The 20075-nt window shown below is 19.2% G+C and overlaps 8 protein-coding genes across 8 annotated transcripts; 3 read left to right on the top strand and 5 right to left on the bottom strand.

Annotated features, from left to right (window-relative positions):
• Nucleotides 1-565: 565 nt before the first annotated feature.
• LRR6 (leucine-rich repeat protein, putative) lies at nucleotides 566-6872 on the bottom strand (the record flags this gene model as incomplete). The annotated part of the gene is made up of 8 exons (XM_028677646.1): nucleotides 566-667; nucleotides 789-1099; nucleotides 1196-1259; nucleotides 1359-1512; nucleotides 1599-1690; nucleotides 1811-1883; nucleotides 1978-2024; nucleotides 2094-6872. 8 exons carry the CDS (start codon nucleotides 6870-6872, stop codon nucleotides 566-568), a joined length of 5622 nt encoding a protein of 1873 aa, XP_028534014.1.
• A 1057-nt stretch (nucleotides 6873-7929) lies between these two features.
• Nucleotides 7930-8283, top strand: PRELSG_1136000 (conserved Plasmodium protein, unknown function; the record flags this gene model as incomplete). Its single annotated transcript, XM_028677644.1, has 1 exon — nucleotides 7930-8283. The coding sequence occupies one exon, from the start codon at nucleotides 7930-7932 to the stop codon at nucleotides 8281-8283; it is 354 nt and encodes a 117-aa protein (XP_028534013.1).
• Nucleotides 8284-8543: 260 nt separating this feature from the next.
• PRELSG_1135900 (conserved Plasmodium protein, unknown function) lies at nucleotides 8544-9248 on the top strand (the record flags this gene model as incomplete). Its single annotated transcript, XM_028677643.1, has 1 exon — nucleotides 8544-9248. One exon carries the CDS (start codon nucleotides 8544-8546, stop codon nucleotides 9246-9248), a length of 705 nt encoding a protein of 234 aa, XP_028534012.1.
• Nucleotides 9249-9585: 337 nt separating this feature from the next.
• PRELSG_1135800 (conserved Plasmodium protein, unknown function) lies at nucleotides 9586-9951 on the bottom strand (the record flags this gene model as incomplete). The annotated part of the gene is made up of 1 exon (XM_028677642.1): nucleotides 9586-9951. One exon carries the CDS (start codon nucleotides 9949-9951, stop codon nucleotides 9586-9588), a length of 366 nt encoding a protein of 121 aa, XP_028534011.1.
• A 997-nt stretch (nucleotides 9952-10948) lies between these two features.
• Nucleotides 10949-12202, bottom strand: PRELSG_1135700 (PP-loop family protein, putative; the record flags this gene model as incomplete). The annotated part of the gene is made up of 1 exon (XM_028677641.1): nucleotides 10949-12202. The coding sequence occupies one exon, from the start codon at nucleotides 12200-12202 to the stop codon at nucleotides 10949-10951; it is 1254 nt and encodes a 417-aa protein (XP_028534010.1).
• A 444-nt stretch (nucleotides 12203-12646) lies between these two features.
• Nucleotides 12647-13648, bottom strand: P12 (6-cysteine protein, putative; the record flags this gene model as incomplete). The annotated part of the gene is made up of 1 exon (XM_028677640.1): nucleotides 12647-13648. The coding sequence occupies one exon, from the start codon at nucleotides 13646-13648 to the stop codon at nucleotides 12647-12649; it is 1002 nt and encodes a 333-aa protein (XP_028534009.1).
• A 701-nt stretch (nucleotides 13649-14349) lies between these two features.
• On the bottom strand, nucleotides 14350-15321 carry P12p (6-cysteine protein, putative; the record flags this gene model as incomplete). The annotated part of the gene is made up of 1 exon (XM_028677639.1): nucleotides 14350-15321. One exon carries the CDS (start codon nucleotides 15319-15321, stop codon nucleotides 14350-14352), a length of 972 nt encoding a protein of 323 aa, XP_028534008.1.
• A 1999-nt stretch (nucleotides 15322-17320) lies between these two features.
• PRELSG_1135400 (nucleolar GTP-binding protein 1, putative) lies at nucleotides 17321-19369 on the top strand (the record flags this gene model as incomplete). Its single annotated transcript, XM_028677638.1, has 1 exon — nucleotides 17321-19369. One exon carries the CDS (start codon nucleotides 17321-17323, stop codon nucleotides 19367-19369), a length of 2049 nt encoding a protein of 682 aa, XP_028534007.1.
• Nucleotides 19370-20075: the final 706 nt, after the last annotated feature.

Raw genomic sequence — 20075 nt, 5'->3', positions numbered from 1 at the left:
TATATTTCAAAGTGCATTTAATTTTATATAAGAAAGTAATCTTCACATATTTTAAGTTTGAAGGAATTTTTAACATTTGCTTTTTTTTTTAAATATTAATTAGATATTAACATCCTAATCAACCACCTTTAACATTTAAGTTTAATTTTAAATACTTTAAATTCCTTTTTAAATTTATATATGCTGATTTATTATTTATTGAAAAATATAACTTTTTTAAAATTGTTTTTACAATATTTAAAAAAAAGAAATAAAATATTTATAAAAATTAAAAAAGAAAAGTTTAAATAATTGTAAATGAAAGCAATTTAAAACGGAAATAATTCTTTAAATATAACACAAAAAAAAGAAGAATATAAAAATCATAAAATACTTTACATATTATGTATGTAATTATTTTTCATATTAAAATTAATTGTATAAGAAAAAATACGTTCTTTTTTTATTTTGAAAAGAAATTAAAAAATTTTTCTTTTCTTTGTTTTAAACTGTAAAATTATTACACATTTATATATAAGTGTATATTATTTTATTTTTTTTTTTTTGTAATCCAAAAGAATTAAATTTATGAAAATTTTTGAATAAGTTCTTTGACTTTCTCATTTTTAGTTGATTGAACATACTTCATATCCATTATATATTTAAACTTTAATTCCTCATAATTTTTCTACAGAAAAAAGAAAATAAAAATATTTAAAATAAAAATACGTAAATTAAAATTATATGATATAGAAAAGATGTTTGTAGAATTTTATGAATTTTTTCTAATATTTTTTTTTTAAGATTACTTTTAATATATTGTGATTTTTTATAAGTTTTGTATGCTTGTCTGCTACAACTATCCAGTTTGTTGCTTCATCTGCCCATGACTGTAATTGTGATTCCAAATTTTCAATTTGTATATTTTTTTCATTTATAATTTTTTCTTTTTGCGTTAATAATGAATGCATCTTTATTTGTTGATCATGTAATTTATCAACAATTTTTTCATAATTTTTGTCATTAATTTTATTTACATTTTTATCTAAATAATTTTTTAATTTTTCTTCAAGGTTTTTTATTTCATCTTTGTACTGTTCTACACATTTAATTTTTTCTTCTATTAAAAAATTTCATTTTAGGTAAAAAAAAAAAAAATAAATAAATAAAATACTATTGTTTTAATAGATATACATATATAGAGTATTTTTATTACCTTTGTCATTTATTAGTTCTAATAAATGTGTTCTTTCTTTTTCAAATTTTTTTTCTTTTTCACTCTATTAAAAACAGAAATAAGAAAAATAAAATATGCCTTTTAATTCAAAATAAAAATTCTTTTTATTTAATGAATATATATATTTATGGATATAAATTACAATTATCAAACTGCTTTTGGTTTCTAAATCTTTTAGTAAGGTATCTTTTCTTGATAATTCTATTAGTAGTTTTTTTGATTTGTTTTCATTTTCAATAATGCTATTTTTCATATCAGCAACACTTTTTGTTATTTCAGTTAAATTACTATTTAAGCTAAAAAAAAAGAATAAATAAGTAAATAAAAATAGTTATAAAATAGTGAAATGTTTTAGATTAAATATATCATAAAAAACAAATACCTTTTGATAATTTCATTTTTTTTCAATAATTCTTTGTAATATTCATTTTTTTTTTTAACTATTTCTTCTACATTTTTTAATAAATCTAATTCCTGAATAATTTATAAAGAATAAAAAAAAAAAAAGAAAAAAAATATATTTATTTATGCCTTGAAATTTTCTCTATATTAAATATATATATATATAGGTAAAGATATATTTTTTTTTTTAACCTTCTTTTGTGCAATCATTTGAATTTCCATTTTTTTTTCTTTCTTAATATATACATCTGCTAAATTTTCTATTCTATAAAAAAAAAGAAAAAACGAGTAAAATTACACTTAATTTTGTTCTATTTTTTTTTAAATTATTTCATTTTTCTATTTTATATTTCTCGGACTTTTTGGTTATTATATGCTTTCCCCCGAAGGTATCGTAAAATATATTCTAAAAAAGAAAAAAAAAAAATTTTTTTTTTTTAAAATTATATAGTTATATATATTTTAATAATATTACATATAACTGTTCCATCGTATTTTCAATATATTTGTTCTGTAAATTTATGTCATCTTTTGGCATATCCATTTTAATTTTCTCAATTGATTTTAATTTTTCGTTCATATTCTGATATTTTTTAGTAATCTTATTTTTCTCATTATAATTTTTTTCTAGATTTTTTATTTTTTTTTTATATCTTAGTTTATTCTCATTTAACAATTTTATTTCATTTTCTAATTTTTTTTTTTCCTTTAATAAAATATTACTATGCTGCTTTTCTTTTCCTAATTTAAAACAAACATCTTTTAGATATAGAGCTAAATTATTGGTTAAATTAGAATCTTTAGTGTTGGAGTTTTCTAACGATTTCATTTTATTTGAATTATTTAAACTACTTAATGATTCATTTTTTTCATTAGTTGATATAATACATATTTTTTTATTTTCATTATTTTCATCATTTTTAGTTTTATTATTTATTAAATAAGTATTTTTTGAGTTAATGCTTTTATTTTCTAGTAAATTATCCTTATTTATACATGATACATCATTATTAGATAACAAATAATTACTTTTTCTATTTATAAAAGTTTCATTGTATACACTTTCATTCATATTTTTTATTTCATAATTTTGTAAATGGACAGGATAAGTGCATATATTATTTTCTTTGGAAATTTCTAGTTCATTTAAATTATTTACATTTTCAAAATTATTTTCATCAACATAATTATCTTTTAGTAAAAATTTATCTTTTCTAACATTTTCTTTGTTTGCATTTCTTTCAGTTACATCTGTTGATTCAGATTTAATAGAAGATGAACAATTATTCAATTTTCTTGTTTTTGAGTTAAAAAATTCACATTTATTATTTTTATTATTTTTGCAACTATTTTCTGCTTTCTCATTTTTATATAAATCAATTTTTAATATATCTCTGAATACTTCTTTATTTTTTTCTTTTTCATTTTTTATATCCTCTTTTCTTTTAATATTAACTATTATATTTTCTTTTTTTTCATCTTTTTTACATTCATTTTCACTTTTTTCGAACATTTTTTCTATTTTTTCATTTGAATTCTTATTTTTTTCATTAGTTTCATTCTCTTCTTTATCATACATTTTTATTTCGTTTCTATTATTTATGATCAAATTTTGTATTTCCTTTTTTTTTCTTCTTTCTTTCAAAATGTCATCTTTTACATACTCCTTGATATTTGTTTCTCTTTTTTGTACATCTTCATATTCACATTCTATACTATTTCTTTTACCTTTTTTATCTTCGTATTTATCTGTGTAATTTATACTTTCTTTTTTCTTAACTTCTCTATTATTGTTAATTACATTGTATTTTTTATTTATAGTTTCATTGTTACAAAAACTTGTATTATCATTAATTACACTTCCTCTATATTTATAACAGTATTTTCTATCAAATATGGAATTTTTAGAATTGGTATTATTCTTGTAAAAATTTTTTTCTCCCTTTTCTAAAAATTTATCTGAATTGATATTTTTTGCAACATTTTTAATTTTGTCATTATTTACTCCTTCAGATATTTCTTTATTTTCATTTTTATAGGGGTGACTATTCTCTTCACATTCACTATCAAAAACATCACTGTCAATAGAAGAAAAATTTGTTAAAGTAGACTTGTCAATATCATTATTTTTGTTTAAAATTGTTTTAAGTACATTATTTGGTATTTTATTTTTTAAAGTGGACGAAAAGTGGTAACTTAATTCATTTCCTTCTGTATTCATTTCCTTTTCTTCTAAACTATTATTTAAATTATTGTATTCATCATTATGAGTATTACAGTAACTTTTTTTATCTCTTTTTTTAATAATTTTTGCTAATTTATTATCTTTTTTTGCATATGAAGTATAACAAGATTCATTAAGTTTAGAATTATATTTTATTTCCGTTGAATTTTCATTTCTGTTTTTTTCATTATAAATATTTTCATCAATAAAATTTTTATTTTCATTATTATTCATAATCGATTTTTTTTCTTTTACTTCACTTTTACTATAAATATCATCTGTTTCTTTATATTTCTTTGTATCATCACTTTTAAAAAGCTTCAATTTTTTTTTTCTAAATTCGTTTATTTCTTTTCTTTCATTAAATATTCCTTTTTCCTTTTCATACTTATTTAATTTAACATCTAACTTATCTAATTTTTTTATATTATTGAAGTTTAATTTTTTCAATTTGCTATTTTTATTGATTGTATCTACATTATTCTTTTTAAGATTGTAATTATTACTATCGTTATAATTTTTTATGTTCATATTTTTTTTAAGTTTGTTATAAAAAGAAACTAAATACGACGAATTCTTTGTTACATTTAGGTTAATGTTTTGAATTAATTTTTCAATTTTTTCGTTATCTTCATCATATTCATCAGTATAAAGTTTTTTTTTGAAATCATCATTCATACTAGTTTTATCATCATTGATATCTCCGTTATCTTCTCTTTCAATTTTTTTATTAAGTTTTTCTTTATTTTTATGGGAACTTTCCATCTTTATAGATATTTCTCTCTTTTTTTTATTTTTTAAATCATGATATAATATTTTATTCGTATTATAATTTTTTATATTTTCATTTGAGTATTTTTGTGGGATTAAAGTTTCATAGCTTTCTTTTTTCAAATTGAATGTTAATCCATTTTTTCCTTCATCATAATCATTGTTTTCATCTTCATTTTTATCTTTATCTTTATCTTTATCTTTATCTTCTTTTTCATATTCTTTATTATCTTCTTCATCATAATTAGTATCTTCTTCGTCTTCGCTTTCATCTTCATCTTCATCTTTTTTCTTTATTTTGTTCTTTATCTTTTGTTTTTTTTCTCGTTCTTGTTTCTCTTCTTTTCCTTCCTTATATTCTTTGGTTTCTTGTTTTTCATTTTCTTCTTTTTCTTCTTCCTCATCTTCATCTTCATCTTCTTCTTCTTCTTCTTCTTCTTCTTCCTCATCTTCATCTTCTTCATCTTCCTCATCTTCCTCATCTTCTTCATCTTCCTCATCTTCTTTATCTTTCTCTTCTTCCTCATCTTCCTCTTCTTCCTCATCTTCCTCTTCTTCCTCATCTTCCTCTTCCTCTTCCTCTTCCTCTTCCTCTTCTTCTACTTCATCTTCTTCTTCTTTATCTTTTTTATCTTTATCTTTTTCTTTTTCTTTTTCTTCTTCATCTTCATCTTCATCTTCATCTTCATCTTCTTCTTCTTCTTCTTCTTCCTCTTCCTCTTCTTCCTCTTCCTCTTCCTCTTCCTCTTCTTCTTCCTCTTCCCCTTCTTCCTCTTTTTCCTCTTTTTCCTCTTCTTCTTCTTCTTCCTCTTCTTTATTAGAACCTTCATTTTTGTCTTTTTGTTTTCGATTTATATACTGTTTCCTTTTTTGTTGATAATGTTTTTCCTCTTGAGCATCTTCTTCTGTATCATATTCACTCGTTTCAACTTTTCCTTTTATAGCATTATCTTCATTTTCCTCATGTTCGTTTTTTTTTTTTTGTCTCAGTTTATCTTTTTTTTCATCATTATCTTCATCATCTTCTACTTTTTCTTGAATTTTATTGAGATATAATTGAACATAATTATCTTTCATCTCTTCATTTAACTCACTTGTAGTTGATGCTAAAGAATCAAATGAATCTTTTTTTTTTCTTTTTTCGTCATTTGAATATTCTTTTTGAATAGTAGAATCTTTTGTATGAAATGAAGAGCTATCATTAATTACATCAGTGACTAATTTATTTTTTGTATTAATATTTCTTAAAACATTAAATACATTCATAAATAAATATTTTGGTTTTAAGACATTTTTATTTCCCTGTAAAAATATATTTTGTAAATTTTTAAGGTTTTTATATTTTTTTAAAATATAAACAAAATAAGAATAATAACTATTGCTTTTTTTTTGAATTTTTTTTTCTTGATATTTTTTTAGCCAATTTTTATTATCAAGAATATAAAAAAGTTGCACAGGATGGTTAATCAGATTTGAACGAAGATCAAGAACCTTTAAATTTTTAAAAACACTCAACCCTTTTAAATTAGTTAATTTGTTTCCTCTTAAATATAATGTTTCTAAAGAATTAAAAAATAAAATCATTACATCTTGTTCTGTTTTATTTGAAATATAATTTTTTATGTTTACATCATCTGAATAACAATCATTTTTGTTTTTCATTTTTTTGTTCATGACATGTAAATATTTTTCAAATGTTGTTAATTTTTTAATATTATTGTAGCTAACATCTAAATATGTTAATCTATTTAAGGGAAGATTTTTGTTTGTATAAAAACTCTTTTCATTTATTATATTGTTATTGAAAGTATTATAAAAAGAAGAATTTAATGAGTCATTGAAACAATTAACTAAATTATTTACATCATCTTTCTTTTCTATTTCTTTTTTATTTTTAATTTCATCTCTGTCTCTATTTATTTGTTCATTATAATCTTCTTCTTCTTCACTGTCTTTTTTTTTTTTTTTCTTTTTAATACTTTTAAAGCATATATCTGTTAAGTAATTATGATCAGCAATTATTTTTTCCGTAGATGATGGAATATAATCATCTTCTAATGATGTTAATTCATTATAGGAAATATTTAAAACTTTCAAATTTTCAAAAGCTCTTAATCCTTTGATAGATTTTATAAAATTGTTTGAAACATTCAAATATGTTATACTTGTATAATCAGAATTTAATTCAATTAATTTTTCTAATATTATATCACAATCTTCTAAACTTCTTAAATTACAATTTGATAAATCTAACAGCATTTTAAAAAAATAAAAATACTAATCTAAAACAGGCACTTAAAAAAAATTCATATAAAATAACTATCTTGTCCTAATAACACTCTGAAAAAAAAAAACTACATATAACGTTAACTATATATTAAAAAATGATGCTTTGTTTTAATGATTTAGATAAAAAAATTTAAAGAAAATATTATTAATTTGAATAATATTTTATATAAAATAAGAATAGTATGTATATACAATCAGGGAAACTACTTTAGATAAAGCATATTTTTTATGTTTTATTATAATTTTAAAGTAATAATATCTTACACATACATATATTTGCATAAAAAAAAAAAAAAAATTAAATATAATAAATTAAAAACTAAAAAAAAAATATATAAAAAAATTTATTATTTTTAAAATAAATTAATCTGCATAAAATTTTTTTAATCATTACTATAAATTTTAAGTGTTGCAAAGACAATATTTTACCTAATTTTTTTTTTATTATTGAAAATTTACATAAAAATAATACTTAAAAAAGTTATTTTTAACAAAAAAAAAAAAAAAAAAAAAAAAAGAGGAATTAATTATATTTAAAAATATGCAATAATATTTATATAAAATGGTACATATTTATATACACGTATTTTTTTTTTTTCCCGTTTGGCAATTTTACAAAAAAGAGTAAAGCGACACAAAAAAAAAAAAAAATGTTTGTAGCGAAAATAAAAGGGAAACAAAAATAAAGGAAAATAATAATTTATTTAATCACAAAAATATTAAGTTAAATGAGTAATCAAAATAATAATTCAATTAATTGGAATCATATAAAAATAAAAAGGAATTTGATGATTCCAAGCTTGTAATTCATACCAAAAAAAGTAAAAATAAATAAGCATGCTTTAATAAGTATAGGCCATCTTAATATTTTTTTATGCATAAAATATATTTAAATGTAACTTATACGTAACAGTTTATATATTTTATTTTATTTTTTTTTTTTTTTTGTTTATTTCTATTTTATTTTAATTTTTTATTTTTCTTTTTATTTATTTTTTTTTTAATTGATATATATATATGTTATAATATGTATTTTATTTTATATTTAGTAATTGGATGTTTGTGGGGATGTACTAATGTATATATGAAAAAGGGATGCAAAGATGAAAAAACAAAAAAAAATATTATTAAAGAAATTATTTCTATCTGTAAAAATTTAAATATTATTTTACCATATATATTAAATCAAGTTGGCTCATTATTTTATTATTATTTGTTATCTAAATCTGATATTTCCTTAGTTATGCCACTGTCAAATACATCTTCTTTTTTTTTTACTTATATAACAGAAAGAATAATTTTTAAAAAATCTATTACATTTAAATCTGTTCTCGGTTTAGTATTTGTTTGTTCAGGCTTATTTATATGCGTAAATTCCTAATTTATTATATATGTAGATGCATATTATTCATTCTTTGTTATTTTTTAGTTTTACATTGACATAATACAATTATACATACGAATATATTGTGAGCATTTTTCTAATATGTTTAAAAGAGATTCACAATATTATGATAAATAATTGTAAAATTTTTTTTTAAAGAGTATACTTCCATTGGATTAAGAATATTATTAAAATGATATAGAAAGAATAAAAATTAGTGTTTTATTATTGTTTTTTATTTCTAATAAAACTTAAAAATGATAAATAAAAGTAGAATTTTAATAGGATTAGGAAATGAAATAAAAAAAAGCACAGTAACTGATTTTAAAAAGGGGGATGTTAGTAGAATGTACTTAGATTACTTAAATAGAAAATATAATTTTGATGAATGGATCAAATTAAGTAATATAAATTCATATATATGTGAAAAGAATGATATTATTTTAATTAAACCAATAATATCAATATTTGACAAAAATGGTTTTCTAATAAAAAATATATTAAATTATTTAAATTATGAAGACACTAAGAATGTTTGTATTGTTATACCAGATTTTTATAGACCAGTAGGTAAATATAAATATAAAAGTTATGTTAAGATTCACGAAAAGTTAGGGAGTGATTTTTATAATGTATTAAATTCTAATATAATAAATAACTTAAACAACTGTGATTACTTACAATTATGTTTTGGTATTAATAATTTACAGAAACAAGAGAAAAAATCAATCCCTTCTAACTTTCTAGAATCAATAGATGAGCATGAATATAAAATATTTTTAAAAACATTTGAATTGGCTGATGAATATTTTAATAAAAAAATTTTAAATTCAAATTATATAACTACTAATTATATTCAATTTAAAAAAAAATATTCAGCAATGGAACCCCAAAAACATTTTAAAAAGGATACATCAAAAAGAAGATATATTTTAGATATTTATAAGCATATGTATAAATAACTATTTCATTTTTTTTCTTTTACTACTATATGTATAGTTTAGATATATGCATATACGTAATATTTCATATTTTTAGAATTGAAAGATTAAAATTTTTTTTATTTATATGATTAATTAGATTACTTTAAGAATTTATAAATATTATTTTTTTAGTTCTAATATAATTTTTATTTGTAAGTTATCAATTTTTTTTTTATATATATATCTACTTAATAAAAAGTATTTATATTGTAATTCTCATCAAAAACTGTTATAAATTCTTCAGTTATTTTTACATTAGAAAAAAAAAAAAAAAAAAATTTCATAAAATTGTTTATTTTCCGTTTTTTTTTTTTTTTTACAGAACTATAGGTTTACATTTATTATTTATTTCCATTACTATATTATTAAACATTTCATTTATCTTCTGATTAATATCATCTGATGTTAACTGATAGCAAAGCTCTTCACACTTAATTAATGCATTATAAAAATCTTTTATATTATTACTTGTAGAAGAATTTATAATTTTGGCTTCTTTTACTAGTTTAGTCATTTCATTCATATGATTCTTTATATTGAATTCAATATCTTTAAAATTTATTTTTTTTTCTTTTTCATTTTTTAATACTAACTTACTTTTTTGTATATTTTCCTCTAGTTTTCTTAAGCAAGATTCATATGTTCTATTAATTATATTTTCGCTATCATTTTTCTTTCTCATTTTAAAAAAGAACAAAAAAAAAAAAAAAAATGAAAAGAAAAAGAAAAAAGAAAAACAATTAGAATAGGATAAAATAATAGAAAAAGGTATATAAGAAATATCTTATATATAATAAATATGTAGAGAATATGCTACAAAAAAAAAAAAAGAATTAATAAGTTGATAATATTAAACAATGTTCTATAAGAGATTATATCCTATAAAAAAAGTAAATTAAGAAAGGAAAAACATTTATACATAAAAAAAAATATGCCAAATACTATAAAACAATCAATCACAATTGTACTATAAATAAAAAAAAAAAAAAATTATTGATTAAAAATGTTTACCATTGTTAAGTGAAAAAAACATTTATTAATGATCGACAAAAAAAAATTTATTAGATAATGGTAGAAAAACAAATTAAATTTTGCTTTATGCTCACAATTATCCTTGCAAATTAATTAATTATTATTATATTTTTATAACTTTCTTTGGGTGTCTATAATAATAATAAAAAAAAAAAAAAAAAAAGACAACGAAGTTTATGTAGAAAAAGGGAATAATTTGATAAATATAATAAAAAATTATATATAGAAAAAAAAAGGGGTACGTACACAAAAAAATTAGTAGATATAAGAAAAAGGAAAAATTTGATTGTATTTCAATTATTTTAATAATATATATAGTCAGAAAAATAATTTGATGGAAATTAATTAAAAAGAAAAATATGTATAAATAAAATGAAACAAAAGGATAAGAAAAAAAGTAATTTTAAATGTAGATGATTCTTTTAAAAAATTTACAGTTTAGTAATAATCAGAAGGTTATGAATATATTTTTATATAGAATATTATTATTTACAATAACTGGTATAAAAATTTTATACAACAAAGAGTTTTTTTGTATTATTTTCTTCATTATTAAATATTATATTTTTATATGTTAATTATTTTTAATTGAATTAAATCGTATTTAATTTTAAAAAGAGAATTTATATATTTTTTAAATTTATTATTTATTTTTTTTCGAAATGAATAGAAATTTTTTTTTTATTTTTTTTTTTATTAGAATAAAGGAAAGAATTATCAGTGTAATTATTTAAACCTGTAACAATTAAACAAGCCTTGCAAACTTTGTTGGATGTGTATGCACCACATTTAATGCAAATGTTTAACCTTTTTTTATTGTTTATATTAAAATAAAAAAATTCTGCCGAGTGTATAATGTTTAAAATAAATTGCGGATTTATAGTTTCAATTTCTTTAATAAAAATTCTCAAATTTCCACGAAAAGAATTAGGTGAATAAGTACATTCCGTACTAAAATAATCTAATTTCAAATGATAAGCATATAAAACTATTTCTTTTTCATAACACCACATTAATGGTTTTAATCTTGGCAAAAAAAAATTATTTTGATTCACTGATTCTTCAAGATTTGTTATGCCACTATTTATAGTTTCTTCTTTTTTAAGATTATCATTTACTCTATTTTGTATTTGGTTCTTCACTGTATTTATCTTTGTTTTTACTTGATATAAATCATTATTATATTTTTCATTTTGGAATATGTTTTTTTTATTTATATCATTTTCTATTTCATTAGAGTAATCTTTATGATTTTTTATTTGATCTTTATTATTTATTAATTTTTCTTTTTCCACTGAATTATTAAAAGGTGAAATAATTGTACGATCATCGATATTTTTAGCTAGCTTATCAATATCTCCCCTACACATATTCATTAATATTGTTTCTGCTAAATCATCAGCATTGTGCCCTGTTACTAACTTTGTTGCATTGAATAACAATGCTCCTTTTTCCATAGCTTGCCTTCTGAAAACTCCGCATACTGTACAATTATTTTTTTTTCCAATAAATTTTACGACTTCATCCATAGTATATGAAAAGATATCATGAAATTTTAAAATTTTTAAAGGTAAATTGTATAATTTTTCTAATTTATAAACAACTTTCAAGGAGTCATCACGATATCCTTTAATTCCTTCATCAATTGCTAACAAAAATAAGTCCCATTTATAATTATATTTTTTCTTTATATTAACAAGTACATGAGTTAGTACACTAGAGTCTTTTCCACCTGACACAGCAATACATATTTTATCGTTAGCTTCAAACATTTTTTTTTTTAAAATAGTCGTGTGGATTTCATCTTCAAAAATTTTTATGAAACATTCTTTGCATAGTTTTTCTTTATTAGATGGTTTCATTAAACAAATACTTTTTTCATTACATTTTTCACATAACATTTTTAAAAATTTTTAACATATTTTGAATTATTTTTTTAGTTAAATAACATAACGCAAAAAAAAATTTTCATTCTTAAGAAGCTTCATATTATTTTAACATTATTTTTTGTTATATTTTATTTATATTTTCTTTTTATACGCTTATTTTAAAAAAAAGTTTTATATTCTTGTATAAATCATTAATTTTAAGGCAAATTTTTAAAAATATTAAAAATTTTTAAAAATGTATTAAATGTTTTATTTTTTTTTCAGATGCGAAATTTTAATTCTTTATAAGTTAATGTTGAGGTATTTATACACTTAAAAATTAACACAAATAACGTTTTTTAAAAAAAAAAAATATATATATATATATATGAATTATATCAAATAACAACAACAACAAAAAAAAATATATATGTATGTACAAAATTATATAACATATTTATATAAAATAATTTTATATTATAAAATAAAAGAAAAGGAAACAAAATATAAAAACAAAATAAAAAGTGACATATTTACAAAATTACTACTTGATTTTTTGGTAGATAAAGTGGGAAGGGTAATATTTTCATTTTGTTTGCTTTCGCTTCCACTATAAAAATAAGCAACAAATTTTTTTTCTTTTAATAAACATAGACAAAAAAAACTTGCTTCTCTATTTATTTCACTTGGTAATTTAGAATAAAATATATTATTATAATGATCCATAATTAATTCGGTAAAACCGAAAGTATTCTGCAGATTTTCAAGTTTTCCTTTTGTGTTATATCCACTTACAAAACAATCTTCAGGTTTAATATTAGAATTTTTAGGGCATTTAAAACCAATTAGCTTATTTCCTTTCAAAGGAATTTTGCATGTAATTTTATTTTCTTCTTTACTTAAATCTAATGAATAGTCATATCCTTTAGTGAATAAAGAGGATTTTTCATTCGTAAAATCACAACCTCCTATTTTTTCTTTTAAAGTAGGTATCACAATTTCAACAATACCTGTATTTGATATTAATTTATTACTTTCTTCATTATTTTTTCTTACTCTTATAGTTTTTTCACTTATACATGTGCAAAATATACGTTTATTTTCAAAAATATTTGGAGGTATTCTTAATGAAACATCATTAAAATCTTCTTCTGGGTTTTTACGAATCATTATACTGGAAGCTCCCTCTAGAACATCATGAATTTTCTTTTTATTTACGAGAGTATTTGTTTCATAAACTTCTTGTAAGCAGTTTGGAGGATTCAGTTTGTATTTTAATTTATCAGATCCACATTTTATAATTACTCTATCCATTACAGCTGGTTCTAATTTACATGTTTTTGTATTATTACTATTTTGATTCTTTTGGAATGTTAAAGGTCTTTCATCATTAAAATCGCATATATGATCATATGCGGTTGTTATATGAAAGAAACTTATAGCAGAGAACGTTAAAAAAAATATATTTTTTAAAATCATTGTATTTTAAAAAAAGTTTTGATATTAATAGGATAATTTTTAATTATTTTTGTGAAAAAAAAAAAATATTTGATGCCATAAGAGTTAAAAATTGTGTTTATCAAATAGATAATTTATGAAAAAAAAATATTAAAATATTATGTGTAAACTTAAGTTTAAAATATTATTTTCTCTTTTAAAATTAAAAATAAATTTCTTTTTTCTTTAAAGTTGAACTTTATTATTTATATTCCAAATCCATTTTTTTTTATTAATTGTTGCTTACATATTAATCGCACACACCAATGTAACATAGCATGTGGTTCAGTGAACATACATTATTTTATTTAAATGAAATGCTGATGTATCTTTTTTTTTGAGAAGAATTTCAAGGAAAAAAAATTTTTTAAATTAAATTTAATTTAATATAATTTGTGAAAAGAACTAATCTTTGAATATCGAGAAGAAAAAAAATTTTTGCAAATGATTCTAAAAAATTGATGAGTTGTAATAAATAAAAAAAATTTTCTGTAAAAATTAATTAAAATTTTAAAAATTGAATAAATTATATTAAAAAAAAAAAAATTAACTGCATAAATAAATATATGCATGACATGGAAAAAAAAAAATAAAATTTTAAGTTGTATAGTTGTAAAATAATTGAGGGAGAAAAAATAGTTTCTTGATAAAATAAAATTTTAAAATAGTGTAAAAGATTTTTTTTAAAGAGCAATTCTACATTTTAATACTAAAAAAAAAGTTATTAAAAAAAAAATAAATATTACAAAAGAAACTATGTATACATGGAAAATGGAAGATTCATAATTCAAATTAAACTCAAAATTTGCACTTAGACGAGAATTTTTATTTTTAATGCACTGACATGAAAAACTTTTTATTTTTTCATTCTTGTTTAATGCAAACGATGCAAATGAAATTCTCCCATTTTTGTTAATGTGTAATTTTATATCATGTGGCACCAACTTATTTATTTTTACAATTTCATTTTCGTGGAAAATATTTTCAAAACAATTATCAGGGAATAATTTATACTCTTCTGGACATATTATACCTAAAATTACTTCAGAACTGTTTACTGTGACATTACAAGTAATATTTTCGTTTGAATTTATTGTTGATTTTTCATAGTAATTAACAAATGAACTTTTTTCAAACAAATTCCCATCATGGTCAAAATCACAACCAAAAATTTTATTTTTTTTTAATTGAACTCTCATAATTCCTCTTGTACCCATATTATTTTCTTTAAATGTTAAACTGTTATCACATGTACATTCAAAATGCATATCTTCTGTAATTGCTGGTGAGATAAAAACTTTTCTTACAATAGAAGAATCTGTTTCACTATTTTTAAATACACTTCCTTTTAATAATTCACCTAAATTTTCATTCCTTCCATTTATTCTAACAGTTTCGAAGCAATTAGAAGGTCTGATTTCAATTCCTTCATAATTAGTAGATTTTTTAGGGCATATAAAAGTTAAAACTTCAAGACCTTTTGTAAATTTTACACAATATTTTACATTATCAAGATTATCTTCTTCATTTTTATTTAATATTTCATTAACAGACAAATTTAAGGAATAGTTAGAGAAATCACAATCACCTTTAATTTTACATAAAATAAAAAGAAAATATATAATTAAGTAAAATGCAGAAAAATAAATCTGCATATTATCTGAGTTTATATAAAAGAAAAAAAAAAAGGTAAAAAAATGAAGACAAATTTCGAAGTAAATTAATATTTTTTCTCTCTTGTTTGATTTTTGATATATTTATTTATTTTAATTAATAAGAAATAATAAACTACTCATAATTTTAATAAAATAATTTTTTATTGCAAAAAAAAAAATATTAAAATCTTTAGAAAAACAATATGGAACATATATAGAAAGGTGCTCGTATGTGTTGATCTTCTTTTTTTATATACATGTATAGATGAATAGAGTCTTTTTTAATTTTTTATATTTTTTTTAATTAAAAATTCAAATGCAGTTAGAAAAACTTAAACCCAAAATAATATCCGATCAAGTAAATTTTTTTTCTATTTTTTTTCTTTTTTTTTTTTATATTTATGTATACTTGGGCATGCAACTGTTGATTGTAAAATAATATACAAAAATTCTTTTTTTTTATTCATTTCTTGATACTAAAAATATATTTTCATATTTTATAAATATATATAAATACTTTACTGTTATGCTAAATAAGATAATGCCGCAAAAATTGTCATTTTTTGTATATTTAAAGAATTATTTACCTTTTCAATTTTTTTTTTCTTTAATATCTAGAAAAAGGAGTAAAACTATATATAGTTCAAGATTCTAATTAATAAAAAGATAATATGCATATCCGAATTTTCTTTTTTATTTTAACTTCTTTTACTATTTCGTTATTTTTTTTGTTTCCTTTCAATTATTTTTTATTTCACTTAAAAATTTAAGTTTATAACATATGCATGTAAAGTGTTAGAGGAAATTAATTTAAATAAAATGAAATAAAATTAATTTTCAATATTAATTAAAGATCCATCTGATATTTAAATAAAAAAAGTAGTAATAATTATAAAGTATTATTAATAATATACATAATTACCTAATTTAAAAGAAGTTGAATCTTCTTATCTTTAGTGAGTTACTAAGTAAAAGATAATACATTATACTAATATATGTTAAGTCAAATCTAATGAAAAAATTAAAATTTTCTTTTTTTGTATTTTCTTCGATATTCTAAAGCTTTATTATTAATGTACCTTTACAACTAGTTTTATTAACAATTTAATATGTTCACATAAAATAGTTTAGAACATTTCATTTATTTATTTTTTTTTTTTTTTTAATTTTATTATAATAATCTTTTATTAAATATTCTTTAAGAAGTAATTGTAAAACATTTATTGTTATTTTTTATAATATTATAAAAAATTTTCTTTGTAATTTGTATCTCATCATATTAGATAAATACTACTGGTTAAGAAAAATATAAATATATATATATTTTTTCTTTTAATTGTTAAAATATATATCAATATATTTGTATTATGCTAATAATCTTGAGTTTCAATCATTGTCCAATAAAAAATGAAAAATATTCCTTTAGTTTCTATTTTTTTTTTAATAAAATAAAAAGAATTACATAAATTCATTAGCTTTTTCTCATCGCTTAAAATATTTTTCATAAAAAAAAATAGATAAATTAAAAATTTTACATATTATTATATTCATTCATTTTTTTTATAATTAAGAATAAATACAAAATTCACAAAAAAAAAAAAAAAAAACGTAAAAAATTATAAAATTAAGTAAAAAAAAAAAAAAAAATAGTAATAAAAAAGAAATAAATTTTTATAATTATGAAATATAAAAAGAAGTTATATAAAGATGTATATTTTAATTTTGCCCTTTTTTTTTTTTTTGAAATATAAAAAAGATAAGTTTCTTCTTAAACAATTTTCATAAATAATTTTAATTAATTATATTTTTTTAATAAACAAGTTTATTAATATGTATTTTTTTTTTTATAGGATTTTTTTTTTATATATTTAATATGTTTAATAATAATTTTATTTATTTTTAATATATTTGATTGTAAAAATTTTATATATATATATATATATATATATTTAATTAATATCATACTAAAATTTTTTATTTTGACATTTATATTTTTTAAATGAAGGAATTAAACTTATATCGTTTTAAGGATATAAAGCCAGTTGTGAGTGCGAAAGAATTAGTTGATGTGGTTTTATCAAAAACACAGAGAAAAACTCCAACTGAAATTCATAAAGGATTTAAAATAACTAGGATTCGAAATTTTTATATGAGAAAAGTGAAGATATGTCAAGAATTGTTTCGAGAAAAATTACAAAATATAATAAATGATTTTCCTAAATTAGATGATATACATCCTTTTTATTCAGATTTAGCAAATATTTTATATGATAGAGATCATTATAAATTAGCTTTAGGTCAGTGTAGTTATGTAAGTAAAGCTATTATAAGAATATGCCATGATTACATAAAATTGCTAAAATTTAGTTCATCCTTATATAAATGTAAGATGCTAAAAATAAGTGCATTGGGTAGAATGTGCAAATTAGTAAAAAAGTTGCAACCAAGTTTACTTTATTTAGAAGAAGTGAGACAAAATATGTCTCGATTACCTTCTATAAATCCGCATAAAAAAACAATTTTGTTAGCTGGTGCACCAAATGTAGGAAAATCATCATTTATTAATTTAACATCAAGAGCTAATGTTGAAGTTCAGCCATATTCTTTTACTACAAAAAATTTATATGTTGGTCATTTTGATTATAATTTAAATAGATATCAAATTATTGATACACCAGGATTATTAGATAGATCATTAGAAAATAGAAATACTATTGAGATGACAACTATTACTGCTCTAGCTCATATTAATGGGGTCATTTTATTCATAATTGATATAAGTGAAGAATGTGGCGTTTCTATAAAAGAACAAGTAAATTTATTTTATTCTATAAGATCTTTATTTACAAATAAATCGATTGTCATCGGATTTAATAAAATTGATAAAGTTAATATAGACAACTTATCGATAGATAATAAATTATTAATTAAACAAATTGTTGATAATATTACTAACCCCATAAAATTTTGCCCATTTAGTACTTTAACAGGAGTAGGTGTAGAGGAAGCTAAAATAGCTGCGTGCGATTTATTAAAAAGTGACCAATCATCATCAATTCTACTAGATCAAGAAAATTTACTTAATAATAAATTGAATGAAAAAGGAATAAATTTAAATAGAGCTCCATATATACCTGATTCGGTTATTGAGGAAAGAATTAGAAAAAGAGAAGAGCAAGAAAAAATTCTTAGAAAGGATTCAACATTAGAAAAGAAAAATAATGATAATGAAAACAAAGAAGAAAATAATGGAGAAGAAATTAATGAAGAAAATACTTTACGTCAGTTAAAATTAAAAAAAAAAAATAAAAGTAGACAAAGTTATTTAAGTAATAGAACAGATAATCGAATTTTACAAATTGATTTGCAAAATCAAAATGGTGGGGCTGGTGTTTATTCAGTTGATATTAGAAAAAATTATGATATAAAAGAAGAATATAAATATGATGTAATTCCAGAAATATATAATGGAAAAAATATAAGCGATTTTGTTGATAAAAATATAGAAGAAAAACTCTTAGAATTAGAAAAAGAAGAAGAGAGCCTCTTTGATAAAGAAGTACAGATAAACCCACTTTGGTTTAAGACAAGAAAAATTTTACAAAGAATGGCATTGAGATTAAAAGGAATAAAAATAAGTTCTAAATTAAATGAAGAAAAACAACCATTGTATCATAAGAGAAATAAAACAGTTGAAGAAATTGAAAAAAAATTAGATGAATTAAAATTGAACAAAGAAAAAGTTCTTAAAAGTATGACTGAGAAATCTAAAAAAAGCAAAATTCCTAAAAAAGAAAAAGTGAAAAAAGATATATGTAAAAAAAAACAAATTAAAGATAATATATATAATGACCCAACTAAGAAATCGAAAATATACTTGAGTACATCATCAGAAATACAAAGAGTTAAAGCTTATAAGTTAAATAAAATAGCTTATAGGAAAATTGTAAAAGGACGAAAAGGTGAAGCTGATAGATCTATTCCATCAAAAAAACCACGACATTTATTTTCAGGAAAAAGAAGTATTGGAAAAACATCAAGAAGATAATTTTAAAAAAATAATTTACATTTTTATAACATTATTTTAAAACCTTAATTTGTGTACACTTTTTTTATTATGTACTTTGTAGAATTCATATTTGTTAATTATTTTATATATATATTTTTTTTTTATTTAAAGTTTAATATATTATAGATTTTTTAAATTAAAATTTAACTTTTATTGTATATTTTTTGAATTAAAATTTAACCATTATATGATTTTTTTTAAATTAAAATTAGCTTTAACATATGTTTTAATTTTGAATTTTTTATTTTTCCTTAAAACTATAATAATATTAAAAAAAGTTTCTAAAATATGTAGGTATATATATACTATTTAAAATATATGCAAAAAGAGTAAAAATTATTGATTTTATTTCCTTATAATACACATCAATTCTAGCCAATTCTCTCTAAGAAGCAATCTATAAAAAAAAAAAAATTTTCAATATTAGTACATATTATTTTTTTTAACATTAATAGAAAATGAAATGGAGATAAATAAATTGTAAATTGATACATGAAATAGATATAAAATAGCAAAACATAATTTTATTAAAATATTTTAATACTTTTTATTTGTATTTAAATTTATTGTAATCATAAAATAAGCATAAATATATTTGTTGTTAAAAATTAATGTTTTTATGCAGAAATAAATATCTATGAGATACTTAAAGCTATAATTTATGTACGTATAAAATAAAGTTTAT

The sequence above is a fragment of the Plasmodium relictum genome, assembly GCF_900005765.1.
Source record: "Plasmodium relictum strain SGS1 genome assembly, chromosome: 11".
In the NCBI taxonomy this organism is placed as follows: Eukaryota; Apicomplexa; class Aconoidasida; order Haemosporida; family Plasmodiidae; genus Plasmodium; species Plasmodium relictum.
The sequence above is the reverse complement of the archived record's forward strand: the minus strand, read 5'-3'. Positions and strand labels throughout refer to the sequence as shown.